The sequence below is a fragment of the Sciurus carolinensis genome, chromosome 10 (genome assembly GCF_902686445.1).
Source record: "Sciurus carolinensis chromosome 10, mSciCar1.2, whole genome shotgun sequence".
In the NCBI taxonomy this organism is placed as follows: domain Eukaryota; kingdom Metazoa; phylum Chordata; class Mammalia; order Rodentia; family Sciuridae; genus Sciurus; species Sciurus carolinensis.
Window position 1 is genome coordinate 15,650,487 of NC_062222.1, and position 23,004 is coordinate 15,673,490.

The following is a 23,004-nucleotide window of genomic DNA, read 5'->3' on the forward strand; positions in this document are numbered from 1 at the left end:
CCTCAAGACCGCGGGAAAGAATGGAGCACAGAAAACAGCATAGTGAGTCTCTGTGGCTGCACACGCCAAGGACAACATGACTGATAGCAGAGGCTTAAACCCAAAGCCCTCTTCACAGAATAATACATTCCGTTCCCACAAGTGACATTAACTTCCAGACTCTGCACAGAGAGTATGTGGAGAAATTTCAAGGAAACATTCTGAAACAAATTAAATGCACAGGGGTGGGTGTGGGGGGGATGTTCAATGCATTCTATGGTACTCCTGATAGCAGATTCCAGTTGAGAAAAATGTTACAAAATCATAGGTAAAAACGACTGTAACATTGCCAATGGGTGTTGGAAGACTTTGACACCTTTTACAGTCTTTTGTATCCTACATTTCACAAACACTTTTCTCTGCATAGAGAATTCTACATCTAGAGTTTAAGATTTGGGGTTTTTCTTTCTTTCTCATAGGATTGCTCTCAAATTTCTCACTTTTAATCAGAGAATCATTGCACAACAGGATTTCATCAATGTTTTGAATAATTTTGTGTGCATTTCATACTATGATGAGACATCTGGATATTTTTGGACAGTGGCTTTTAGCTGTCTGTTCAGTGAATGTTTGGAACATTTTACTCTCTGTCCCGTTCTTTGAGGTTCTCTGTCAATGAGAGGAGACACACCAGTCGTTTTCCTTAGACCATACAAACTTCTACAGAGATGAAATGGCAGTGATGTGGTTAATGCCCCAAAGCATCATATACACATCAGAAACACTGAGTAAGGGCTGGGGAGATAGCTCAGCTGGTAGAGTGCTTGCCTCGCAAGTGCAAGGCCCTGAGTTCGATCCCCAGTACTGCAAAAAAAGAAACCCTGAGTAAAGGGAAGGGGTGGAAAATATCTTGCCTTCCAAACTCCACCTTAATATACAATAGAGCCAATTTAGCACTAGCTAAAGTCTGTTTGAATTTCTCTCTGCTAACCTGTTATTCGAGGTGATATCTAGATATACTTGTTAATATGCATTACCAAAACAATAACAGCTGGCAGAGGAGTGTGCTTGCGGACATGAATCATGGAGAGGATTTCTGGAAGGTGACCCTCTCGAGACGCAACATAGAATAACCTGATGGGAGAAAAATGCAGGTGGAGTTGACTGTACAATTGATCATTTCAAATGGAAAATCCAGAAATCCCAGAGAAAACTTGTATCTTTCTCAAACCAAAGGGGTTGATGTTACTTGGCTGGTTACTTAGGTTTCACTTTTCAAATAAGGTAGAGAACATCCTAAGAAATCTAAATCCAATTTTTTACCAAATCTGCCCACATGGTATATTGTTTTTGGAGAAGAAGCAATAGCAGAACCTGACTCAGCATAGCTCTCCCTACAAGTAAAACAGCGGAAGGTGAATGTAATTCCAGATTCCAACCCAACACACACACTCAGGTGCACACACCTGCGCACACATATACCATTCGTATTTACCTGATCAGGTTTTAATCTTATCAAGTGGAAACAAAAGGGGATTTCATGTCAAACAAAACGAAAAGGATACGATGTTGGAGTAGTAATTTCTGGTGTCTCTTACTTTACTTTTATTCCTGGCACCTTTAGAAAAACAAGATTTTATCACCAGAAATAAAATGCTATTGTGAGGCTCTGCAGAGAGACTATAAAGAATGCCACATGCCCGTCTTCAAAGCGGGCTGTGCATGGTCAACCAGCGCCCTCTAATGGGAAGAATAAAATGTGCTGTGGAGACTTGCGCCGACTGCAAACTTGCATGTCCCTTTAAAAACAACTGGTTTGGAGGCACTGTTGCTTTTCTTTTCAAAGTTATCCTTATCACATCCAATCTCAAAACCAGAAATGTGTTTCTGGAAATATGTGAACCCGCTCACCTGGAGACAGCAAATACACCCCCATTCATAGAGCCAAAGCAGGAAAGGGCAACGAAGATCGGAACTGCTAATGAGAAATTTCCCAGGAGCCGCTCAGCAAAGGTCTGGTGAAATAAAGAACAGAGGCAAATTAATGCTTTTTCAGAAAGTGGAATAAAATGAAACGATTTAGGACAAACTTGCTCTATGACTTTCTATTAGCCAGGCAATACGTGTATGTTTTATAATCCTCCTTTTTTTTTTGGCGAGGGTCAGACCAACCCCGTAGACAATAATCAAAAGCAGGTCCCTTGGCATTGCTTGCTGCAAAACCATGAGCAGAGGTCCAAATAAGCACCTTCTCTCTACCTTCAAAAAGCAGTGATCCATTGAGTGACTCTTTATCAACCATGATGTATATCAGCTCTGCCTCTGATTAGTGGAAAAAGCTCAATTCAGAAGCTCTCTCTACTTTGGGGGACAGAAATCCTTTTGCACACTTCCTTCTCTCTAGCCTGGAAAGTCACATTTTTACAGGGAAGTACAGATATACATTGAGAAGTATCATGGACGTCTGCTTCACATACAAATCCCATAGCGAGAAGATAAGTAAAATAATCAATGACTTGACCATTTACTATATGTATAGGAGCCTCTCTGAACAATCTTTGCCCTAGGAAATTCACAGTAGCTGAACCTGTTTATAAAGCCACTCCCTCCCCTTCAGGTATCTGCCACTTCCTCCTGCGGTTTCCTATAAAAAGTCAAGAACAAAAATACAAGTCTGACGAGCCACAGAAAAATGACAAGATAAACAAAATTCTGAAGTTTCCTTATATGAAACACTGCAAATTTTCATGAAAGATGCATTAAAAAAAAAAAAAAGTTGGATTCTTTAGTTGTCCTTGATGCAGCTACTGCTATGTAATTAATGGGCCACATTATGCCCCCAAAATAAATGTTGCCCTTAGTCTGGAAGGAGGAGATGACTGACCCAAGGTCAATAAGCTTTGTACATTTGATTCTCTGATAGGTAGAGCAGTGGACAATTTTTTTTTTCCACACAGTGAACTCACACATAGGTTCACACAAAATGAGATAATTTATTCCCTGTGGATGTTGCTCATATGAGGTAATACTGACAATTTTAAAAGGAACTGACAGTCAGTGATGGGAAGTTAATTTTTGATCCTTCATTGTTTGGAGGTCGTGAGTGAATGCTTTCTTACAAGCTAAATTGTTATGCAAAATTCAAGTTCGTGTCACAGAATAAGAGTGCTATAATGTGATCTTTGGGGCCAAAATCTGGTCCTGGTGTCAAATAAATTTTGGAAAATGTAAAATTATGTGTACCCCCTCCTTAGGGAGTTAGAATGCACGTTAGCATCTTTAATATTCGGAAGAGTATTATAGCAACAACATCTGTTTAACTTTTAATCACCTCATATTTCCCAAATTTATTAATATTCCAAGACTAGTATTCAAAGGGTAGACCACAACAAACAAATACGCATATGCATGGTCCACCTGAAAATTCTTGGTCCACCTGAATATTCTTCAATGATACTTTGGGGAAAGAATTTTAAGTCAGCATTTGAAAAGTTTACAAACAGGAAAGAGTACAGAATTAATGCAATTTGCATACCAAAAATGCATTCATTTAGATTCAGTAACTCTCCGCTTACTCTTAAAGATACATTGGAAGAATCATACCTTCCACTCAAAAAGCCCTGACAGGTATTCAAGCAGGCATATGTGGAAATGTTTTATACGAAATTAAAAATAAAAATAAGTCATATAGGATGGTAGACAATGGAACATACTAAGGTGTGCTCTAAATTTTTTAAATATCCATTATCATTCAGGTCAAGAAAAGATTACCAAATTTCCAAACACTTCCTCCTGGAGGGAACTACTATAAAATTGCAACAACTCATTGACCTAAATTCAAATTGGTTTTTTTTTCAACTTGGACTTACCACTGCCACTGCATTTGAAAGCAACAGCTCCTCAGCGCTAATGGTTGTAAAGTAGGCCACATTGGTCAGCACGTAGCCAATTGTGACAATGACCATGGATATACATATAGCAAGGGGGATGGTTCTGAAAGGCACAAAGGAATCGTCATCAGTTATCTATTGTTAGTCATCCCTACCACCAAAGAAGGCAAGAGACTGATTCAGATGAAGAAAATAATGGCAGCTGTGATAATTACAAGCCCTGTTGGGGAATTATAAACATTTCATCAGGATCAAGTAGCACATATTCCTTTGTAATTTAATAAGGTCCACAGGGGCAGATATTCTGTCTCAGTTACTGCTATGCCCCCAGAACCTACGGATCTATCTTGTTCTTGCACTTCATAAGGACTATAGGCGTGTTTCTCCAACTTGAGTATGCACCAGGATCACTGGAAGGTTTGTTAAAACCAACTACTGGGCCCCACCCCAGAGTTTCTAATTTGATAGGATTAGCATTTCTTGCAAGTTTGCTGGAAGATTCTGTAGCTACTGATCTGGGGACCACACCTTGAGGACCACTGTACTATATACCTTTCTAATACAAATTCACTGATAATCTTTCTAAAACGTCCTCAAAAACCCATTTCACATTGAGTGGTTTCCCTTTCAGTAGCTTCTCTTGCCAACAAATAAGTGCAGACTTTTGGAAGCATGACAGCAGGATGTATCTACCTTTTAAATGATGGCAATAATAATTTTGTATGTAACACAAGAAGCACAGAAGTGCTCATGATAATGACTTTGCACTGCCCTGCTGTGAGTTCAAAGGAAGCTCAAGATCATGAGTATCTAATAAAGCCACAGCACAGATAATCCCATGAAATTAGAGGTGACATGCTGTGAAGTACGGACGACTGGACAGTGCTGACACTGTGTGGCATCAAGAAGTACCCAGCACAAATGCAATATTATGTCTTCATTTAATGCACTGGGAAAGCCAGGAAGTTACTGACCCTAATAATTTGATTCCATGTTACCCGATACACATTACTTGCTTAACATAATCGCCTCTTCAGACTCTTTCCAGTTCAGGCAACTTGAACCTTCAACTCCTCACACAAAGCTGATCATTTTTTAGCCGTAGTGCTTATCAGCCCTCATAGAGTCTTCACCCTGCTGGGTGCCACTAATGAAGACCTCAATATAATTTCTTCCAAGATGAAAATGCAGTTCAGAACTGGGGAGAAGAATAGCACAGCCGGCCTAGCTAACCAAGCTGGGTGTGTTTAGCACACTAAGTCCCAGCTCATTATGCCGAGCAGCAATATCCCCTATTGAGAACAGGCAAACCTAGCCAGTCAGCAACTACCATTCATTATGCTGCTTGGAGCCTGACACTTCCCATGATCCCCAAAGCCTTAAGCCTTGATGGGGAAACACATTGACCTCTAAATCCTGGCATCCTAACGTCAGAGTAGCAGATGTTCCCGTTCTCCAGTGTGCCGAGGGTCCTGTGGAATTTTCTGTTAACACCACAACATGCTTTGCTAGTTGTGATTGATAAATGCTACATTTAAGCAAGAAAAATCACTGAGCCAATGAAATACAAGGGGGTGAATGACATAAAAGCAAATTAAAGATGAATACTGCTTCTTTGAAAGAAAGGCTGTATGTAAATGCAAAAGGGCAGGAAGAAGGACAGGAAGGTATGCACATGGCCTTTCAATCACTCACTGTATTATTTTAAACTTGAATCCATTCAGCTTTTATCATAGTCCCAAATGGGGAGTAATGCCTTCTATACAGGGGAGAGACAAAGAGGGAAAGCCACAGAGAAACTGATCCTCTATTCCTTGCAAGCATTCCATCAAGGTATTTAAAATTATTTTTTTTTAATGGGGTGATGTTAAGTGCAGAGCAGTAGCCTAACCTGTCCAGGACAGGTAATACTCTCACATCGTGTGATGCTCAAAATAACAGAAATAAGTCTGAAGTTTGGTACTGTACCGCCCCACCCCCACTACACCCAGCATGGCATTGAGCTTCCTATCCCTAACTCATGAAAGTCAGTCTTCCCGCCTCTCTGCCTAGATGTTATGATCTCTCTGAAGGTGATTTTCTAAACTGATTGTAGCAGAAGGCATCCTAGAAAATCTAACCTTCCAGGTTAGTTTTCCTTTTTTCTCAGTTTGTTATTAACAAAAACAGCAGCATCAACAGAGAAACAAGATGTATCCCATTTGTTTACAATAAAAATGAATTTTAAAAAATAGCAACAGCAGTTGCAGCCATTAAACAGCCCTGTGTCCAACATTTTATTAGGCATTTTACATATTCACCCCATTGCATCCTGGGAAAATCCTGTGAGTCAGGAGCATCGGCACCATTTTATATAAGAGGAAATGGAGTCTTTGAGAGTTTAAATAACTATTCAAGGATACACAATAGGTAAGTGGCAACATAGAATTAACCTGCATGTTTACCTTACCTTGAAATCAGACCATTTTTACCACTACAGTGTAGTTGCTGTTTCTCATGAGTGTGTCCCTGAAGTCTATTAATTTTCAGGGAAATCGTAGTTATTTAATATGAAGTTTATTACAAGCTTTTATTAAGACTACACTTTTCATTAATTCACTGACAATGCAGTTTGATCTATTCTAAAGGAGGGAAAAACATACTGCATGATTTTTACCATTTTTTGTATCATATGAACTGTAATGTAAAAGTGAATGTTTTCAAATAGTTTCACTGTTTAGCAAACAAGTCATTATTTATTATTTAAAAAGCAAACAAGTTCACTTAATAAATTTCCCTAGACAAGTTTTTATATGAACTAAAGGAAAGTAAGCATGCTTGTCAAATAAGCCAAAATAGATTATGAACAATTTTAGTATCAGTCAAATATACAAGATAGGTATGGGGGGCGTGCAGGAGGAAATCATGAGAGCTTAAAATAATGAGACCAGAGGGAGCAGGGGTCTAATCTTGTAGCGGTGTATGACATAACCAGTGATTCTCTCTAATTAGAAAATATGCCATAGAAATTGGAGAGCCACAGCCTCTGTCCTTGAGTTCTGTCTCACTTGGAGAGAGGGAAGGGGCGGCACTCTCTCCTGACTGTCTTGGCACAAACAGCAGTCATTTACAGAGGAGAGAGGCTGACGTGCTCAGAAGGGCTTGGTGCCACGTGGTTAACTCCTGGGTTTCGAGCATCAAAGTGTAAGAGCCACTGGGTGAGCTGATAAAAGCTATTAGACCATGCCAGAGCAATCTTTCTGAAGGCTTTAGATGAGAGGGCAGATAAGCGTGGTTAGTAACCCAAGATTAAGGCAAATGGCACAGGATAATAAGAGGAATTAGAGGAAGGAAGCGGCAGGCCACTGATATTTCAAAGCTTCTGTGTTATTGAGAGTATCCACCAATCCTAAATGCAACAAAGGCACTGCCTTCATGCTGACTAAAAATGACACCTGTGAATTCCACTCTTTCTCAAATGTTTGTTATGATTAACAAAAAGCAAATTTACTGAAAAGTTACTTAATCCTTAAGAGCTATTGTCATTATAATGTTCCTTCCAATTAACACAGTAAGATTGTGGGTCTGATATTTCTGTTTAGTTGCAAATGGTCTTCAATCAAAAAGTTCTAGGATATTGGGGTGGGGGTTGGCTCCCTGGTACTCCCCCTTGCCTAGCATAGGTGAAGCTCTAGGCTTGAGTCCCAGCGCCTCAAAAAAGGTCCTGAAATGGTCTTTTTGTACAGGCTTATTTTAAATTGGCACCTATATGTATCCATATGGCTATGTCACATGTGGATAAATATTTGTTTTATTTGGAACCAGTAAATAGAAGTCACATATGGATAAATATTTGTTTTATTTGGAACCAGTAAATATTTGTTTTATTTGGAACACCTGCTTACAAGTGCTTTCATTCTAACAGATAGACCTTCCCAGAAATGACTTCGATAGTGATGGTTGGTGACTTATACTTGCAAAATCTACAAAGCACCGACAATTCCTTTTTATCCTCAAATATATGTCCTTTCAAATCCTTTATAGGATGAGATAGAATCAAAACAAATAACAAACAAAATTCACAACAACCCACCATAATAGGAGACAATATCCCCATTTCTCAAACAAGGAAACTAAGGTGGTTAAGGACACAACCAAGGTCACAGAAGTAGTGGGTGAGAGGACTGGACAGATCTTCCAGCACTCGGTTCCACACACCTGATATGTTCTGTCATGGAATGGTTGGTGGCTATTTTGCGCCTACATTAATCTTAGGTACAAGATCCTTAAGATGCTCAGATTGACAAATATATGCAACATTTTATGACACTTTTTTTTTTTTTTTTTTTTGGGTGCTGGGGATTGAACCCAGGGCCCTGTGTATTTGAGGCAAGCACTCTACCAACTGAGCTATATCCCCAACCCCTTATATTTTATATAAATGATCACATATCAGAAGGCCAATTTTTACAGTGTGACACATTTTAAGCCATTTATATTTTTCTATGTACCTAATAGTCACCACAAATAAATTTTCAAATAATGCACTTTGCCAACAGGCTTTGCAGCTCTAGGATAGAATATTGGATATGACTCATTTCTAGAGCTTCATTTTGGCTCAAAGTGATAATTGCTATGAAAATGGAATGAGTAAGCCTTGATAGTCAAGAAAGCCTGAAGGTTAGATTTCTGATAGACCACATGTAATTAGTAATTAGTAATTTCCTAATCACATGAATTTAGGATTTTCCAGAATTGCTTTATAACTGCAACAAAATTTTCTGATATTGGCGTGAACCAAGATAGTACTCATACAATCCCCTGTGTAGGATACACATCATGTGGACCATGGAACTCACTGGTCCTGGGGCATCTACACTCATCTTTGTGCCATGGGCTGGGACGTGATGGCAGTCAGTTCTCTTAAAACTTTTTCTTGTATGCTCTGAAACCTTCAAAATTCGTGGATGGTGCTCCACCTTTTCTGTTTGAAAACCATTAATGATTTAACACATGTATTTCATATTCAGAAAAAAAAGGAGAATAAAAGAGAGGATTCAGAAGGTAGGAAAACAGTAAACTCCTTCACATATGAAATGTCAAAAATAAAAAGAAGAACCAAGGGGTTATCAGGGATTTTAAAAATCCTGTTGGTAAACTAGGGACTATTTGCTTATATGTAATTGAAATGCAACTGGGATTCATCTCAACATAAGGTATTTATAATTATATTAAGTATGTTTTGATTCTAAGTATTTTAGAATCATATTTACTTCACAATTTCTTCATAGTAACCCTGTAGAAACAAAATTTTCTAGCACTTTGACTCAGCAGTGACTCAAATACCTTTTACTTTTTTTTGATCCACCAATTTAGTTTTTGCAGAATTGTTCTCTTTATTTCATTACCTCTGCTGTTGATTTTATCCCAACCTTCAAACTTAGTCATGTATTATAGACAAATACATAACAAACATGACTAAGTTTGCTATATACACATACATATACATGTATATGTATATAATGTCATATATCATATATGTGTATATCTACACACACTCACACACATACATATTGCAAAGAAAAGCTATCACTATTTTTCATTTGTGTGATTTTCTTCCACACATTGTTTATACACTTCTGCTTACTCAGGCTCATACCAAACTCTCCAGGCACTCCTGGACACAGACTATCCTATCAAACTATGTGATTTTTGACATGTCTAGCAGGTACTGAATTACAAGTATTATTGACAGTTTTCCAAACTTGAAAATATTAGACTACGGATGGCTGGACTCATGGGAATTTCTTTGTATGTTTTCAATGATTTTGCCTCATCGTCATTGGGTACTATGGCTGTTTCTCTCTAGTTTATCCACCCTGAGTGGGAACTGGGCTATCAAACGATCATAAAAGGAATGTGTTCGCAGAGACATAGCAAGTAATTGATGGAAAGGAGTGGGTTGTCACTGAACATAGAAAAATGTAGCCCAGGGAAGAAAACATCCAATAATCTAGTTTATGCACATTCTTAAAGGCCCATGGTTCAAGTTGTTGCTTAATGACAATTCTGGTCCAAGGTTGAACACAGTGATGTGACAGGCACGTTGTCACATACGTGCACACTGACAGCCCACTGACTTCTAGCATTAAACACCTGCCCTCCGCTCTTCACTGAACCTTGGTAAGGCGATGGGAGTTTTCACTGAGTCATTTTAGATCTCAAAACCACTGGGGTCTCATCTCAATCTCACCGTTCTCCACTGTCCACAGATGAAGAATTCCACAAACAGAAAAGAGGAGACAGAGAGACCTGTAAGGAGATGTAAGAAATGAACAGACACAGATTAAAAGACTGCAGGGCTGAAGGAGGCTTGTTAAAAATGTAGAGGGATGCATAAAGAGGGGGAAGGTGAAGCAAAACTACACAGAAAAAAATGCCTACAGGGATCGTTTTAAGCTAAAGCCACACAGAAAAATGACCTAAAATGGAAACTCACGACTGAGAAATACAAGGTAATAAGCAATCAGAAACATAAATATAAGCGTTTTTAATTCCTTAAATACTTTTTTACCCTACTACTACTAGAATAAATTAATCAATAAGTAAAATTATTCTGCAAAATGTAGCTTAAGCATAAATTTTCATTTGCTTGCATTTCATACAATCTCAAAAAATTTGCATTGTCTGCACCTCATTTTTTCTCATTTTCTGAAGATTTAGTGTGTGTCTTCCAGATCTATTATAGTTATTCATATTTAGCATGGATAAACAAACATATTTATAGGCAAGTTTTAGTGTACAAAGACAAAATTGCCTTCAAATAAAATGCTAGAGATTATACATTAAATATTTTAATAATGTTAAATTTCACACAAATGTTTAGTTTTTGTTATGTTATTCTTAAAATGTGTCTCTTAAAATTTCATTATTTTCCTCAGGATTTGATCTAAAGAACACTAAGACAATGCAGCATCTCAGTGAACCTTTTTTTTTTTTTTTTTTAACAAGAGTGTCCCTGAGATTCAGAATCATGGCTGAGACAGTTACCCACCAAATTTGTGTTCCTCTTTCCAAAGTATAAATTCCTGAGAAGAACATACCCAGTTAGAGAGCTTACTTCCTAGACTCCTTTGTATCTAGATGGGAAATGTTGCTTATTCTTGCCCACAGAATGTAAGTAGATATGTCAATCAAAGGCCAAGGAGCTGCCTTGTTAGCCCTTCCCTGACTGGAGTCGGTTGCAAAGTTAGAAAGCTTTCCATCACTTTAACAAAATACCTAGAGAATCCACTTATAAAGAGAGAAGGTTCGTTTTGGCTCACAGTTTTGGAGGTTCCAATTCATGATTGACTGATCTTACGGATTTGGACCAAGAGAGCACATCCTGATCAGAGTGTGTGGCAGAGCAAAACCACTCAGCTCATGGCCAGGGAGTGAGGAAGTAGAAAAGGAGTCAAAGTCCTATATCCTCTCAAGGGCATACTTCAGTTAAACAAAGACCTCTCAGTAGTCCTCACCTTCTAAATGTCCCACCTCTTTTCAACAGTACCACGCTGGGGAGCAACCTTTTAACACATGGACCTTTGCGGCATGTTGAAACCGCACCAAGGAAGGAATCTGAGTCACAGAATCAACATGCAGAATTGTGAAAGAAAGCCCACCAGCCAGCCAGCGACACCAACAATGGACTACTACATGAAATAAGAAAATAATTCGGTTGTTTAAAGCCATTCAAATTTTGTGGTTTGCTTGTTGTAGCAGATAGCATTACCCTAACTAACAAAAAGGATGAAAGAAGGGCCCCCATTATCTCAAGACGTCTTTTTTTTAAATTAGCTTTTACTGAATTCGCCTAAATAAAAGTGAATTCTCATTGTTTTGTTCCATATTGTTTTCTAAGAGACAAAATATGACATAAAATTCTTAAAATAATGTTCCAAATTATAATATCAAATAAAAATGGATTTTTATCTGAAAAATCTTACATAGAAGAAAATTATTATTCAAACTTCCCAGACACAAAGATAGATCCCATGATTTTCTATTTTAAAATGCAAAATCTCTTGCACTTCTGAAAATTGCCAACAATTCAACAGCATAGTTGACCCTCTCCCCCCGCCACAAAGACACATAATAAAACATGGAAGGTTAAACAAATACTCTTCTGCTAAGAACAAGCTACATAAACTAAATAGGCCCACTTTGACATGAAATTACCATCAAAAGTTCCTCAAGCAGTAAACACACATCTTAGAAAGAACCGATGTCATGCTATACATGGGCTCCAGTCACATTTCTGAGTTTCACAAGAAGCAGAACAGATGAACATGGGAGACCTTCAGTCATGAACTATTGCTTCTACTATGGAAAACTGTCTCCAAAATTTCTGACCAACATTTCTGATCTAATTAATAGCAATCACTTTACTTTCATGTCTGGTAATCAAGCAGACAACTGGTTTTCAGATTGAGTTCTCTGGAAATCAGAATAGAAGGTGGAAAACAGGTAAGATTATAGACTACCCTTATCTCCTTTACTTCAAATAGAAAAGTTCTCTTTTATTTGTTTTATACACATTATTAAAAATGGTAGCTCCATAGCTTTAAGATCACTTTAAATTCACTGCTCTAGATATTTTAAGTCTCGTTATGTCTTTACATCACATCCTGACTTTAAAATGTACCCTTAATAATATATATGAGTTGATTTTAGAAAGAACCTGTAATTAATGATCATATGTGTATGTATGTACTGGTTTGAACCTATAAAGTTGGAAGTAAGATGGCACTCATGAGTCCCTATTCATCCTTCTAAAGTAATACAGGAAAAATAATTTTTTTCCTACCAAGGCTAATCTTAGCAGGAAAGATATAAAGTTGGTAGAGAAGTCTGCAACTATGGCCTGACATTAGTCAGAGTGATAAATCCCAGTGGCAGAGCCACAGAGGATGTGACACAGCAGCTTACCGGAGCAGAGGGGAAGGTAGGGCAGAGAAAAAGTAGAGCTGATGGGCTAAGAACCCTGCCAGTTTAGAGGGATGATCTGTCATTGTCAAGAGAGTGACAAGGAGGACTCCTGGTTGGGCTGCTGACAGCTCCCTGAAAAGGTCACAAAAACCCACAGAGTGGCAGAGCCCTGTGAGCCCTCTTCGGGCAGTCCGTTTACGAGGATTCCTATTCCCAGCAGAAATGGAAATGTTATGATCTTTTATCTTTCAGCTAAAAAGTAAAACCTTTTGAAAAATCAGTCTTTGTACATTCATTTCATATTTACTAACGTCTTTTCTTAGACTACAAAGATTCCTAAGCAAACTCCTCTCCGGGAACATTTTTCTTAAGCCAATGCACCGTCCAGTGGCACAGGGGACGTGTGCTCAAGGGAAACAGAAGGCCGACACATTCAACCTTCCTTAAGTTCCCTCCTCTCACATATTTGCCCTCAGCTCCATTCTCCAAACTCCTAAAACCAGAAAGCTTCCACGTGTTCCATTCCAAAGGCAAACTGTCTTTGAGTGACATCTTTTCCCTGGGTTTTGCCTTTGATATTTGTGCTAAGTTGATTTCATAGAACTATGAAACATCTCTGGACTCCAATCTGAAGGCTGAACCTAGTCAAGTCCCTGTCACAAGCTGAAACACAGGAGATCACTGGTTCCCTCTGGGATTAGACTTTCTCAGCAGCTGAAGAGGCTGTTGAATTAAGGGAAAGTTCATTTTCCAATAATCTTAGCAAATAAAACTCATCCATATAGATTTAGTAAAAGAATTCTTTGAAAACTTGGTTAAGCTCTTGCTCATACACCAGAGCATCCTAAGAATATTTCTGCCTTTGCTTTGTTCTGTCTTTCAAGAGAGAGAAGGGTGTCAACTTTACACTCTTCTGCTGTCCTCTAAAGATGAGATTCTGTCCTCAGCCTGGATTACAGCACATCAAAGCACCTTCCATCATTACAACTTCAAAGTGTCAGCCTGGCTAAAAAAAAAGAAAAAGATCATTACAGAGGATAATTTAAAGGATAAGTGATCTGTCCACTCCTCTGCATTCTAAAAAGGTTGTCTGCAATCAGGCCAGACCTCTGGAAGTCCACATGCATTGACCACACTGTCACAGGTGCGCATGGAGTGACTTCATATGTCACTATATTTGTACCTTTGGCTTTTATCAAAACCTTATTGTGAAATTTTTTTATCATCTGAATTTCAGGAGGGCATCCATAGTAGTGTTATGAAGGTTATTGTCAATTTTATCTGTCAACATCAGATAGAGTTCATTCATTTAACCAATGTTTGGCAAATATCTTTTATATACCAGATGTCATTATAAGGAAGGGGATAAAGATACTAAGCATACATAAAATCCACCCTCTCAGGGAGTCTAAAATTGAAATGGGACAAGATGGGGAGGGCCCTATCCCTGGAACGGTACCCCCCACAGACCTTCCCCATTCTCGCCAGTCTCTGATCCAACATTCTGCCTCCGAAAAACCTCCCTCCTTTTCTAAGGAGACTCCCACCCCGTTGCTCTTCCTCACTACGATTTTTACTATGTGGAAAAACACAATATCTTCTAACTTTAGTCTTTTCAAATATCTGTATTCGTGTATTCAAACTCCCCAGTTCTCCGAAGAAATTAACACTGTCCACTGAACATTCTAAAGTGCTCCTAAAATATTTCCTCTAAATCGCCACCGCAAGCATTTCTGAGCATTGTCAGGATGCTCTGTCATCCTGAAGGAGAACTCTGCTTTTTTATGTAGCTTCTAACCACACATGAAAGGCTCTCGGGCCTCCTTGGCTCCGTTAACATTTTGCTTTTTCATCCACTCTTTCTTTCTGGGACATTTCCTAAAAGAAATGGCTCATCAAAACAGGAAGAGAGGGTGACTCCATTGGAAGATAAAACTTGGGATTAAAGGAATCAATCAATTAAAATAAAAAGGTGTTTCTAGTAGTGATGGGAGGACACAAAACTGATCAAATAGAAACTGCTTCAACCAATTGTATCTCTCTGACTCTTCCTTTCACATTATTTTTACAACCATCAGATACATCTGCACAAACCTCCCAAAAGAAAACTTGAAAAAAATAAATGGAAGCGGTAAAGAGAAGGGGAGTGGGGAGTGAAGAGACAAATTAAACAGAGAAAGGAAATGTTTATTCCATCAAACCCTCATGTGAATTTTAAATTATTAAATCTCTAAGAGCACCTGATTTATGAACAGGATAACACTGCCCCTAGCCAAAATCATTTTTAATAAAAAGCAGGAAACCTCCTGAAGTTCATCTCAGATTTAATATCAAACACAGCAGCCACACATGAACATTTCTTCATAAAACACAAAAACAGCATGGTGCGAACGGCTGGAGCCACCAGTGGGGAGTCAGGAGAAGAACAAACAGGATGTCAGGCCGGGGAAGGAACATGGCCTGGGACGCCCAGAGGAGCCAGCTGAGAAGAGCACACACTGAACTCATGGAAGGGGAAGGGGCACCAAGAAGACTCATGTCCGGGTTCTCCAGCAGCCTGACAGCACCGTCCCTGCGTTTCCCCGGTGAGGACGGCAGGAGCAACACCCTGGGCTTGCATTTTGAGTTTTTGTGCATAATTTAGACTATACCAAGTGATGTGGACCACCGTGGGAAAACAAAGGCTGGTGATGAAATCCGCTCACACTGCCACTCCCAGCTTTTAAGAAAAGCAGCAAATATCTAAGAGAGTCAAGGATACAATTACGTATTTCAGATATTCACTGCAAAGAGAAAGACGTCGAAGAGGAAAATGTAACTTCTTTCCTTCTCCTGTATATTGGAACCTATGTTTTTCATTGTTTAGGAGCTGAGTTTATTATCATTTCATAACACACTGTAAAGGATTACTTCTCGTGATTATAAATCCAAGTAGTTGGATAAATATTTAATAGTTAAATTTGTTCATGGTTAATCCCTCAGGGGGCAACAACCGCCAGGATCATAAAGAAATGGTTTGATGTTTCCATTGATACTTAGGTCAACACCTTGGCATTTGTTATTCTGTCAAAAATAGTCTGAAAAATAGAAAAATATTTTTAAAAGATACTCTGTTAAGTGGTTCAGGGAGCTAAAAGGTCAAATGGAAAAGAGGAAAACTGAAGTTATTGACAAGTATTTTGGAGGTTACTTTAACTAGTTAGTTTTTTTAATGTGAAAGAAGACAGGGAAGTTAAGTTAATAATTAACCATAATATGCAGAAAAAAAGATATTTCTGAACTATAAAGATAGAGTCACATACATAGAGTGTATCTTTATAGAGTGTAGGTTTTATTATGAGAGATAACACATTCAAGATAATTTGAAAAACCATGCGCTTTAACTTTGAAAGAGCTACACAGATTATCTCCATATGCATGTAAAGCTAAGAATAGAAAGTGCCTCATGCAAATGGCTTCCACTCGATGCTGATTTATTCAGAAAAAAAGAGCAATAAGTAAGGCCATCCTTCCCTCCAACTAAGAAAAACAACATTTTTTAAACTTATAATAATACAATTGCATAGTAATTGGAAGATATATCAATAGAACAATAAAGAGTAGAAAAGATTACCTTGAAAAACGTCTTAGCCTATAACATAAAAACTTAACATCATACCATGACAAGTATCCTGATTTATAATGTAAGTATCATAAACTATGATGTCATATGACCCCTGAAAATAAAACTGGATATCAGAAAATTTGGTGAAAAACCAAAAGTCTACATCATATCATGTTAGGAAAATGCATTACAGATAAATAATTGAATGTAAAAAAGAAACCAGGAAAAACAGAACAACAGCAAATATGGATAAGATTTAAATGAACTACAGATGGATGTTGGAAATTCTGCGACCATAAAATCAATTCACAGAAATGAAAATCTTTGCTATATTTAACTACAAATTCAAAGGTCTATAAGCCAAAACCATAAAGAAAATATAGTGAAATGAAAAATTAGAACAAACTTTTCGCAAACAGTATAGGAGATAATGACTTAATACCTGTAATACACAAAGAATTCCATGGAATTACCAATATTTCATGCCACATGTAGCTACGAGACATGAGAGAAGAATAGCATCTTACTAGTGATCAAATAAACACAAGTAAAACAAGTGAAATTTTTGCTTTTCGATTAACAAAGACTTTCATTAGATTTTTTTTTATACCACTATCAAAATGGTGTTCACTGAGATTTTAATGATATGGGAAAATCTAATGAACTGGTAGGAAATGACAAAGGGCAGGACAGACCTACAGTCACATGAATCATCAGTTGAGTTTGAGATGCAGCAATCTAGACCTCTGGGCAAACTTCGAGGTACTTTCCATTACTGCGAATACAGAAGTAAGGACACAGATACAGCTGTGGCTCCTTTTATGGGTAAAACAGATAAAAATTAAACAAATAAATACATAACGTAATGCCAAAGTCATGAAGAAAATATACACATGCGTGTATCTTGAGCAATATAACACAATACATGCATGCACGTGTACACACGTGTACACACATACACACCACTGAGGAAAACAAAATGCAAAATCATAACTGAGACTTCTGAATAATTTCTTGTGGCATTTTAAAATTTGGCCATCTATTATGAGGAGAAGAAAAGGGGAAAGCTGTTGTAGTGTTACATTGAACGTCTTATGAAAATAATTTTCAATCCTGTGAAAATGTTACTTTACCTTCTAGTAGGTTACAGAATACATAGACATTTTTTCTTTCTGGCTCTTGACTACGTGGACCACATCTACTGTGAGGAGATGGGAGTTTCAGCCATTTAAAAGTGGAGCAGACGATATATGTCCATGGGGGGAATACTGGAACAAGATAACAAGGCGTTCCCGTGCCTCTGGGTGTCCTTGGGGCAGAGGTATGGAGTGGGGTGGCCAGGTTAGGAGGTGAGGAAATTCTACCCAGTTATCGCAACTGGTGCGCTAGGAACACTGTGTTTAGAGAACAGGAAATAGCCTTGCATCCTAAACTGACACCCACACATCTAAATGGATGCTTTCTCCTTTGCTGCAGTTTGCAATTCAGAGTGTAGGTTGGCATGAAGACAAACAGTCCCATGGCCCACAGAGCCACATCACGAAGCTCAATTTGTAGTTGCTTTCTCCCAGCGTTTGCCACTTGGTCACCTCTCCTTGGCAAGAGTGCACTGCATCTTGAAGATCAAATAGCTAAACACTTGCATACATTTAAAACACATTTAACCTCTCTTACCCAAGACTCTGAGCTGACTACAAAACAGGATCTTAGAATCATTACCTCCACTTGCTCTCTATCTCACTCATTTCTTCTGTCATTTTCTGGCTAAAAACAAAGTCAATCATGTTTTCTATATCAATTTCTCTCTTTATTGCCTCAGGTCAGAATATAGGAAGTGGAAATTTGATTGTTTGACAATATCGATAACCGAAAAATTAAATATTGTCCCCTAAAGAGATATCAAAGCTATTTTAAGAGCCAGCATAACTGTCCAGATATTAGAGACAATAAAAAGTAGCTATTTCCTTCTAATATTCTAACATTTCAGCATTTCCTAATCGTAAAGTTTCTGTTTTAATCTTGGAACCAAATGACCTTCATTAAATGACCTGGAATAGATTACTTACTTCTACTAGCCTAAGACCCTCTTTCATTATCTATTTGAATAACAGCTTTAGAAAGCTGAATGCAGACAAATGTTAATGCTTTTACACATTTTTAAAAGCAGTTTTATTCTATTCTCAAATGACACACAGGTCACTTCTAATGATTACATTTTCCCCCAGCTAATTTCAAGGCTAAAGTCTTGCCGCGACCATCTCTCTTAGATTTGTATTCACCAACACAAAATGTTTGAAAAGAGACCAGAAAGGATCAGCATTTTAACTTGTAAATAAAGACAAATTAATCCATCTCTATGGCTTCAATTTCTTCTTTTCTTATAAGGAAAGGGATAGGGAATTGGATGGCTACTTCCCCTTCTATCTCAACATTCAAGGTCTTTGTGATTTATTCTTTCAAGGTCAAGTGTAGTGTGGTTTTTAACCATGACAATGACTTCATTTAATAAACTTGACCATGTTGATGTGCAAATGGAAGAAGGTAAACGGGTACAGAACTATTAGTATGTGCAGGTATGATGTAAACTGAAGCAATTTTGAAATGTAGAAACAATCATACCTCCTCTGCTCTCTGTCCCTGAGACAGAGACTGTGACTGTGGAGTGCGAGGAAGGGACAATGGCTTTATGAAAAGTCAACAGAACTGACCCTTTGGAGGAGGAGGGACTTGAGATGCTTAGAAAAACATGAATTCTAGAGACAGCTTTCCTTATAAAATCATGCGTTCTAATCTTTGGTCTCTCATTTTGTGTTACATGACTATGTATTTCACTTATCATGGCCTATTTTAGTGCTATGCCATAAACTTCCTTTCAAAAGCAATTTTCCATATAGTATTGCAGAGCTTAATATATAAAACAATGCTCCTTGTATTTGAGCCAGAGATCACAACTAATATGCACTAGTATTGATTGTCATAGACAGAAGTATCTGTTCCACTTCTATAATTTTAAGCAACAGAGAGAGAGAGAGAGAGAGAAAGAGAGAGAGAATTTAACAAAATGAAAGAGAAAATAGCATATAATAGTAAATATTTAGCTAGGAAAATCATGTGATTAAAAAAAAAAAAAACATGCAGCTGTCTTCTTAGAAAGCTAATTACACAAATATTATATGTTTTTGTAAAACAATCTCCAATCATGTCAAAGATGAGAAATGTTGGACTCTGAGAATGAGATAAATTCTGCTTCCCATGGCAAAGTGTTTCAGACCAGGGTATCTTGTGATAATGGATAACAAGCTTCACACTCAAGGGATGGAGAAGAAAAGAAATAGCTTCCTCATGTTCACAAATGTTGCTCTGATTATCCCTGAGGGGTTGCAAATGAGCTAACAGCATGATGCTTAATAACAAAAGTAAAAACTGAAGGTCTGCCATTAACCGAGAGTCTACTCTGAGTACAGTATTGTCAGACACATTGGTATAGAATCGCTCCTTCTCACCACTCCACCCACTTAACAGTTGGCCAGGGCAATGAATGCATACTTCTTTTTTTAAATTTTTTTTTTAGTTGTCAATGAACATTTATTTAATTTATTTATTTATACGTGGTACTGAGAATTGAACCCAGTGCCTCACACATGCCAGGTAAGTGCTCTACCACTGAGCCACGACCCCAGCCCATGACTGCATACTTCTGAAAAGTATTCACAGAGATCTCTCTCTCTTTCTTTAGCTAGCCAGCATAAAATTATCAATAAACAAATGCAGTCCTAACCAGATTGCTGGGAATGTCTAATACTTAAATATAGCAGACCCCCGACAGAGAAGATCCATCTCTGAAAATGCCTATGCTCTTGAGAAATATAATGTATTACCACATAGTTAAAGACTAATATAAACTTCCTGGACCACAGTGGTTTATAGACTACTAAATACCTTCTATGGGCATATATAATGCCCAAAATCTGGGATTCACCAACCGACAATCCTAACTATCCCTTAACAAGCATTAGTAACACCTGTGCTCCTCCTGGGGAATCACAAGAACCAATATTTAAGGTGACTTCCGTTGGGTTGGATCCCATAACCATGATCTGATGCTGGTCCAGATCTAATAACTAAGTTCCTTCGTTGAGGGAAACCAATCTGAACTCGTTTCCTCCATCCAAACTTCCTACCATTTCTTGAGATTAACTCAGAAAACTTGGGTCCTGCTGAATCTCCTAATACTCAGAAGATCTGAACTGGATACAGAATCCCTTTCTCTTTTTCTGTGTCCTTGACACTTTTCTTAAATTTTTCTGAGACAGCTCTGCTTACATGTCCACCCCTTGGCTGTACTCCCATGATGAAATATTCTCTTTTTTGCACTTGGGATTTGCGTGTCTCTGCAAGAATCATGGAACATGCTAGAGTGGAAAAGAAAAGGAATTTGCTATTTATTGTACTATGCCTTTTCTGCAGCCAGTAAACCAGAGACTCAGCTTTTCACACATTATGACATATTAAGTGCTATGCCTTGGGGTCACAAAATTAAATACTTCCAGAACCAGAAGCAGGATCGTAGCCCATTGTCTCCAAGCCTGGAGTGGTTGTCACACCACCGGTGTGACCCTCACAGTGCTTGGCAGTGGCAGTGGCTCCGGACTGGCTCCTGGCCTGAACTGGTTGTGTTATTTCCCTCTCCTCTTTATACCTACACTTCATGTAGAATACTGAGTCATTCAAAGCCAGATCTTTAACATATTTTGTTTGAAATATTTCCAAACTCTGACGTGGTATTCTATTTGATCTTAAAATCTAGCCTGGGGTTTCTTTTATCTCACTAGTATGCGGCATTTTCCCAGCCCCAATAACACAAGCCTGTACTATAGTACTTTCTTAAACATTGGTTCCTATATATTCACTAATCTAAAAATAAAGATATAATCTCAGAACTAGAGGCAAATGTACACAATGGCCTGTCTCATGTTTTCAACCTGAATATCTCAAACGTTGTTACAAACAATAATCCTTTTTATTTCTATTTTGAGAATTCCAGTGCTTAATCATATTCTCATTTCAACATGTTTTAAATACAAATTTATTTCAAAGTAAACTATCTTCACATTAATTTATCCCACTGACATGGAAAATATATGGCAGTATCTTTTAAATTTAAAACAACACAGACAACCCTACACTTTTGCAGAGAGCATGTAAACGTATGTTGACTCATCCTTTTTCTCTGAGCAGTGTGACCTACATCTTTGGGCTGGGACAGCGTGGAGTTTATGGTTTTCTTTGCCAGGATGTTCACCACATCCTGTGTCATTTTGTTTGACTTTAGCAATGGTGCAACTGTAGAAGGCAATTAACTTTTCAAAGATATTTTCTTTTATTAAAAATAAGTGTTCAAAGGAAGATTAAAGATGTCATAATGAACTAAAATTCTCTTTAAATTGCATGTGTGTCACATAAAACAAAACAAAACAAAAACCCTGAACCTGCTGTCATAATCTTCTTTAAGCACTCACTCCCACGCACCAAAAACTCACAACAGCACCCTTCCATTGGCTCCTGGATAAGATCCAAATTCTCATAAAGGAGGCTAAGGCTCTCCATGTACACCAATCTCCACATTCTACTACCTTCTTTTCCACTCTTCTTCACAGACCCTTGCTTTAGCCAAGCGTCTACACGTTATTCCCTGAACCCGACAATTCCTCTAAGGCTTTGTGTAAGTCCACACCCTGCCTCAGACAAGGTCATTTCTCTGTTCTGCTTTTCTAGGTCCTATTCTGCCTATAACTTCCTTTTCTATAACAAAGTCACTTCCTTAGCCAGTAAACCACTGTGTACACTCACGGATCACTTCTGCTTTCCCTCCCAACCAGACCAGCCAGTGTACCGAGGAGAGTACCAGCCCTGGGCCAGACAAACAAGGAGTACAACCCTGATCTCACTGGCTAACCACGCAGTCACAGAAGGATTTCACTTCTCTGAGCTTCAAGCTTTTCCAGCGCAGAACAGAGATAACACACATAATGTTATTAAAAATAATCTGAAAGACTACCTTTACCCTGAAATCTATCCACGAGTTAGATTGTTTAAAATGCTGTTTATTTTTTTTTAATAAAGCCTTTATATATTTTAAAATTGGGCCAAAATTCAAAAAGTCATCTGCGAGTAAACCTGTGCTCTCCTGATTTGTACCAATTCCATAGCTTCATTTCTGGAAAAGGTAAAAACAAAATGTTAAAGTATGTGACACCAGCCACTCAGATCAGGACCTCGTTTGTCAGATTTCATAAAAGCATTTCTTGGTAAGATAGTGAACTTAGAAATAGGTGACTACAGTAGAAATACAAACAGTCCATCCATTATATCAGCACTGTCAGCCAACTATGTCACAACGACAATATGGGTGTGGGCATACAAATATTTGGTTCAGAAGGAAAACAAATAATCTGCCAAGACATTCATTCCAATGTGTGAGCATTTTTGTCACCTGAGGGAGGCTGGAGACTATAAAATAAAAAGCAATTCTCACCATTTCATGAACCTTCTAACTACTAATAATTAGGTACTCTGCTGATG

The 23,004-nt window shown here is 38.1% G+C and overlaps 1 protein-coding gene across 1 annotated transcript in view; it reads right to left on the minus strand.

The window, feature by feature from the left end:
* Slc7a11 (solute carrier family 7 member 11) overlaps window positions 1–23,004 on the minus strand; it is a 69,956-nt gene that overhangs the window by 12,944 nt on the left and 34,008 nt on the right. The window contains exons 7-9 of the mRNA XM_047567083.1: window positions 3,849–3,972; window positions 1,891–1,994; window positions 1,017–1,113 (exon numbers count right to left, since the gene is read on the minus strand). Of these exons, the coding sequence (XP_047423039.1) occupies window positions 1,017–1,113; window positions 1,891–1,994; window positions 3,849–3,972 (325 nt within the window). The remainder of the gene's footprint in view (window positions 1–1,016; window positions 1,114–1,890; window positions 1,995–3,848; window positions 3,973–23,004) is intronic.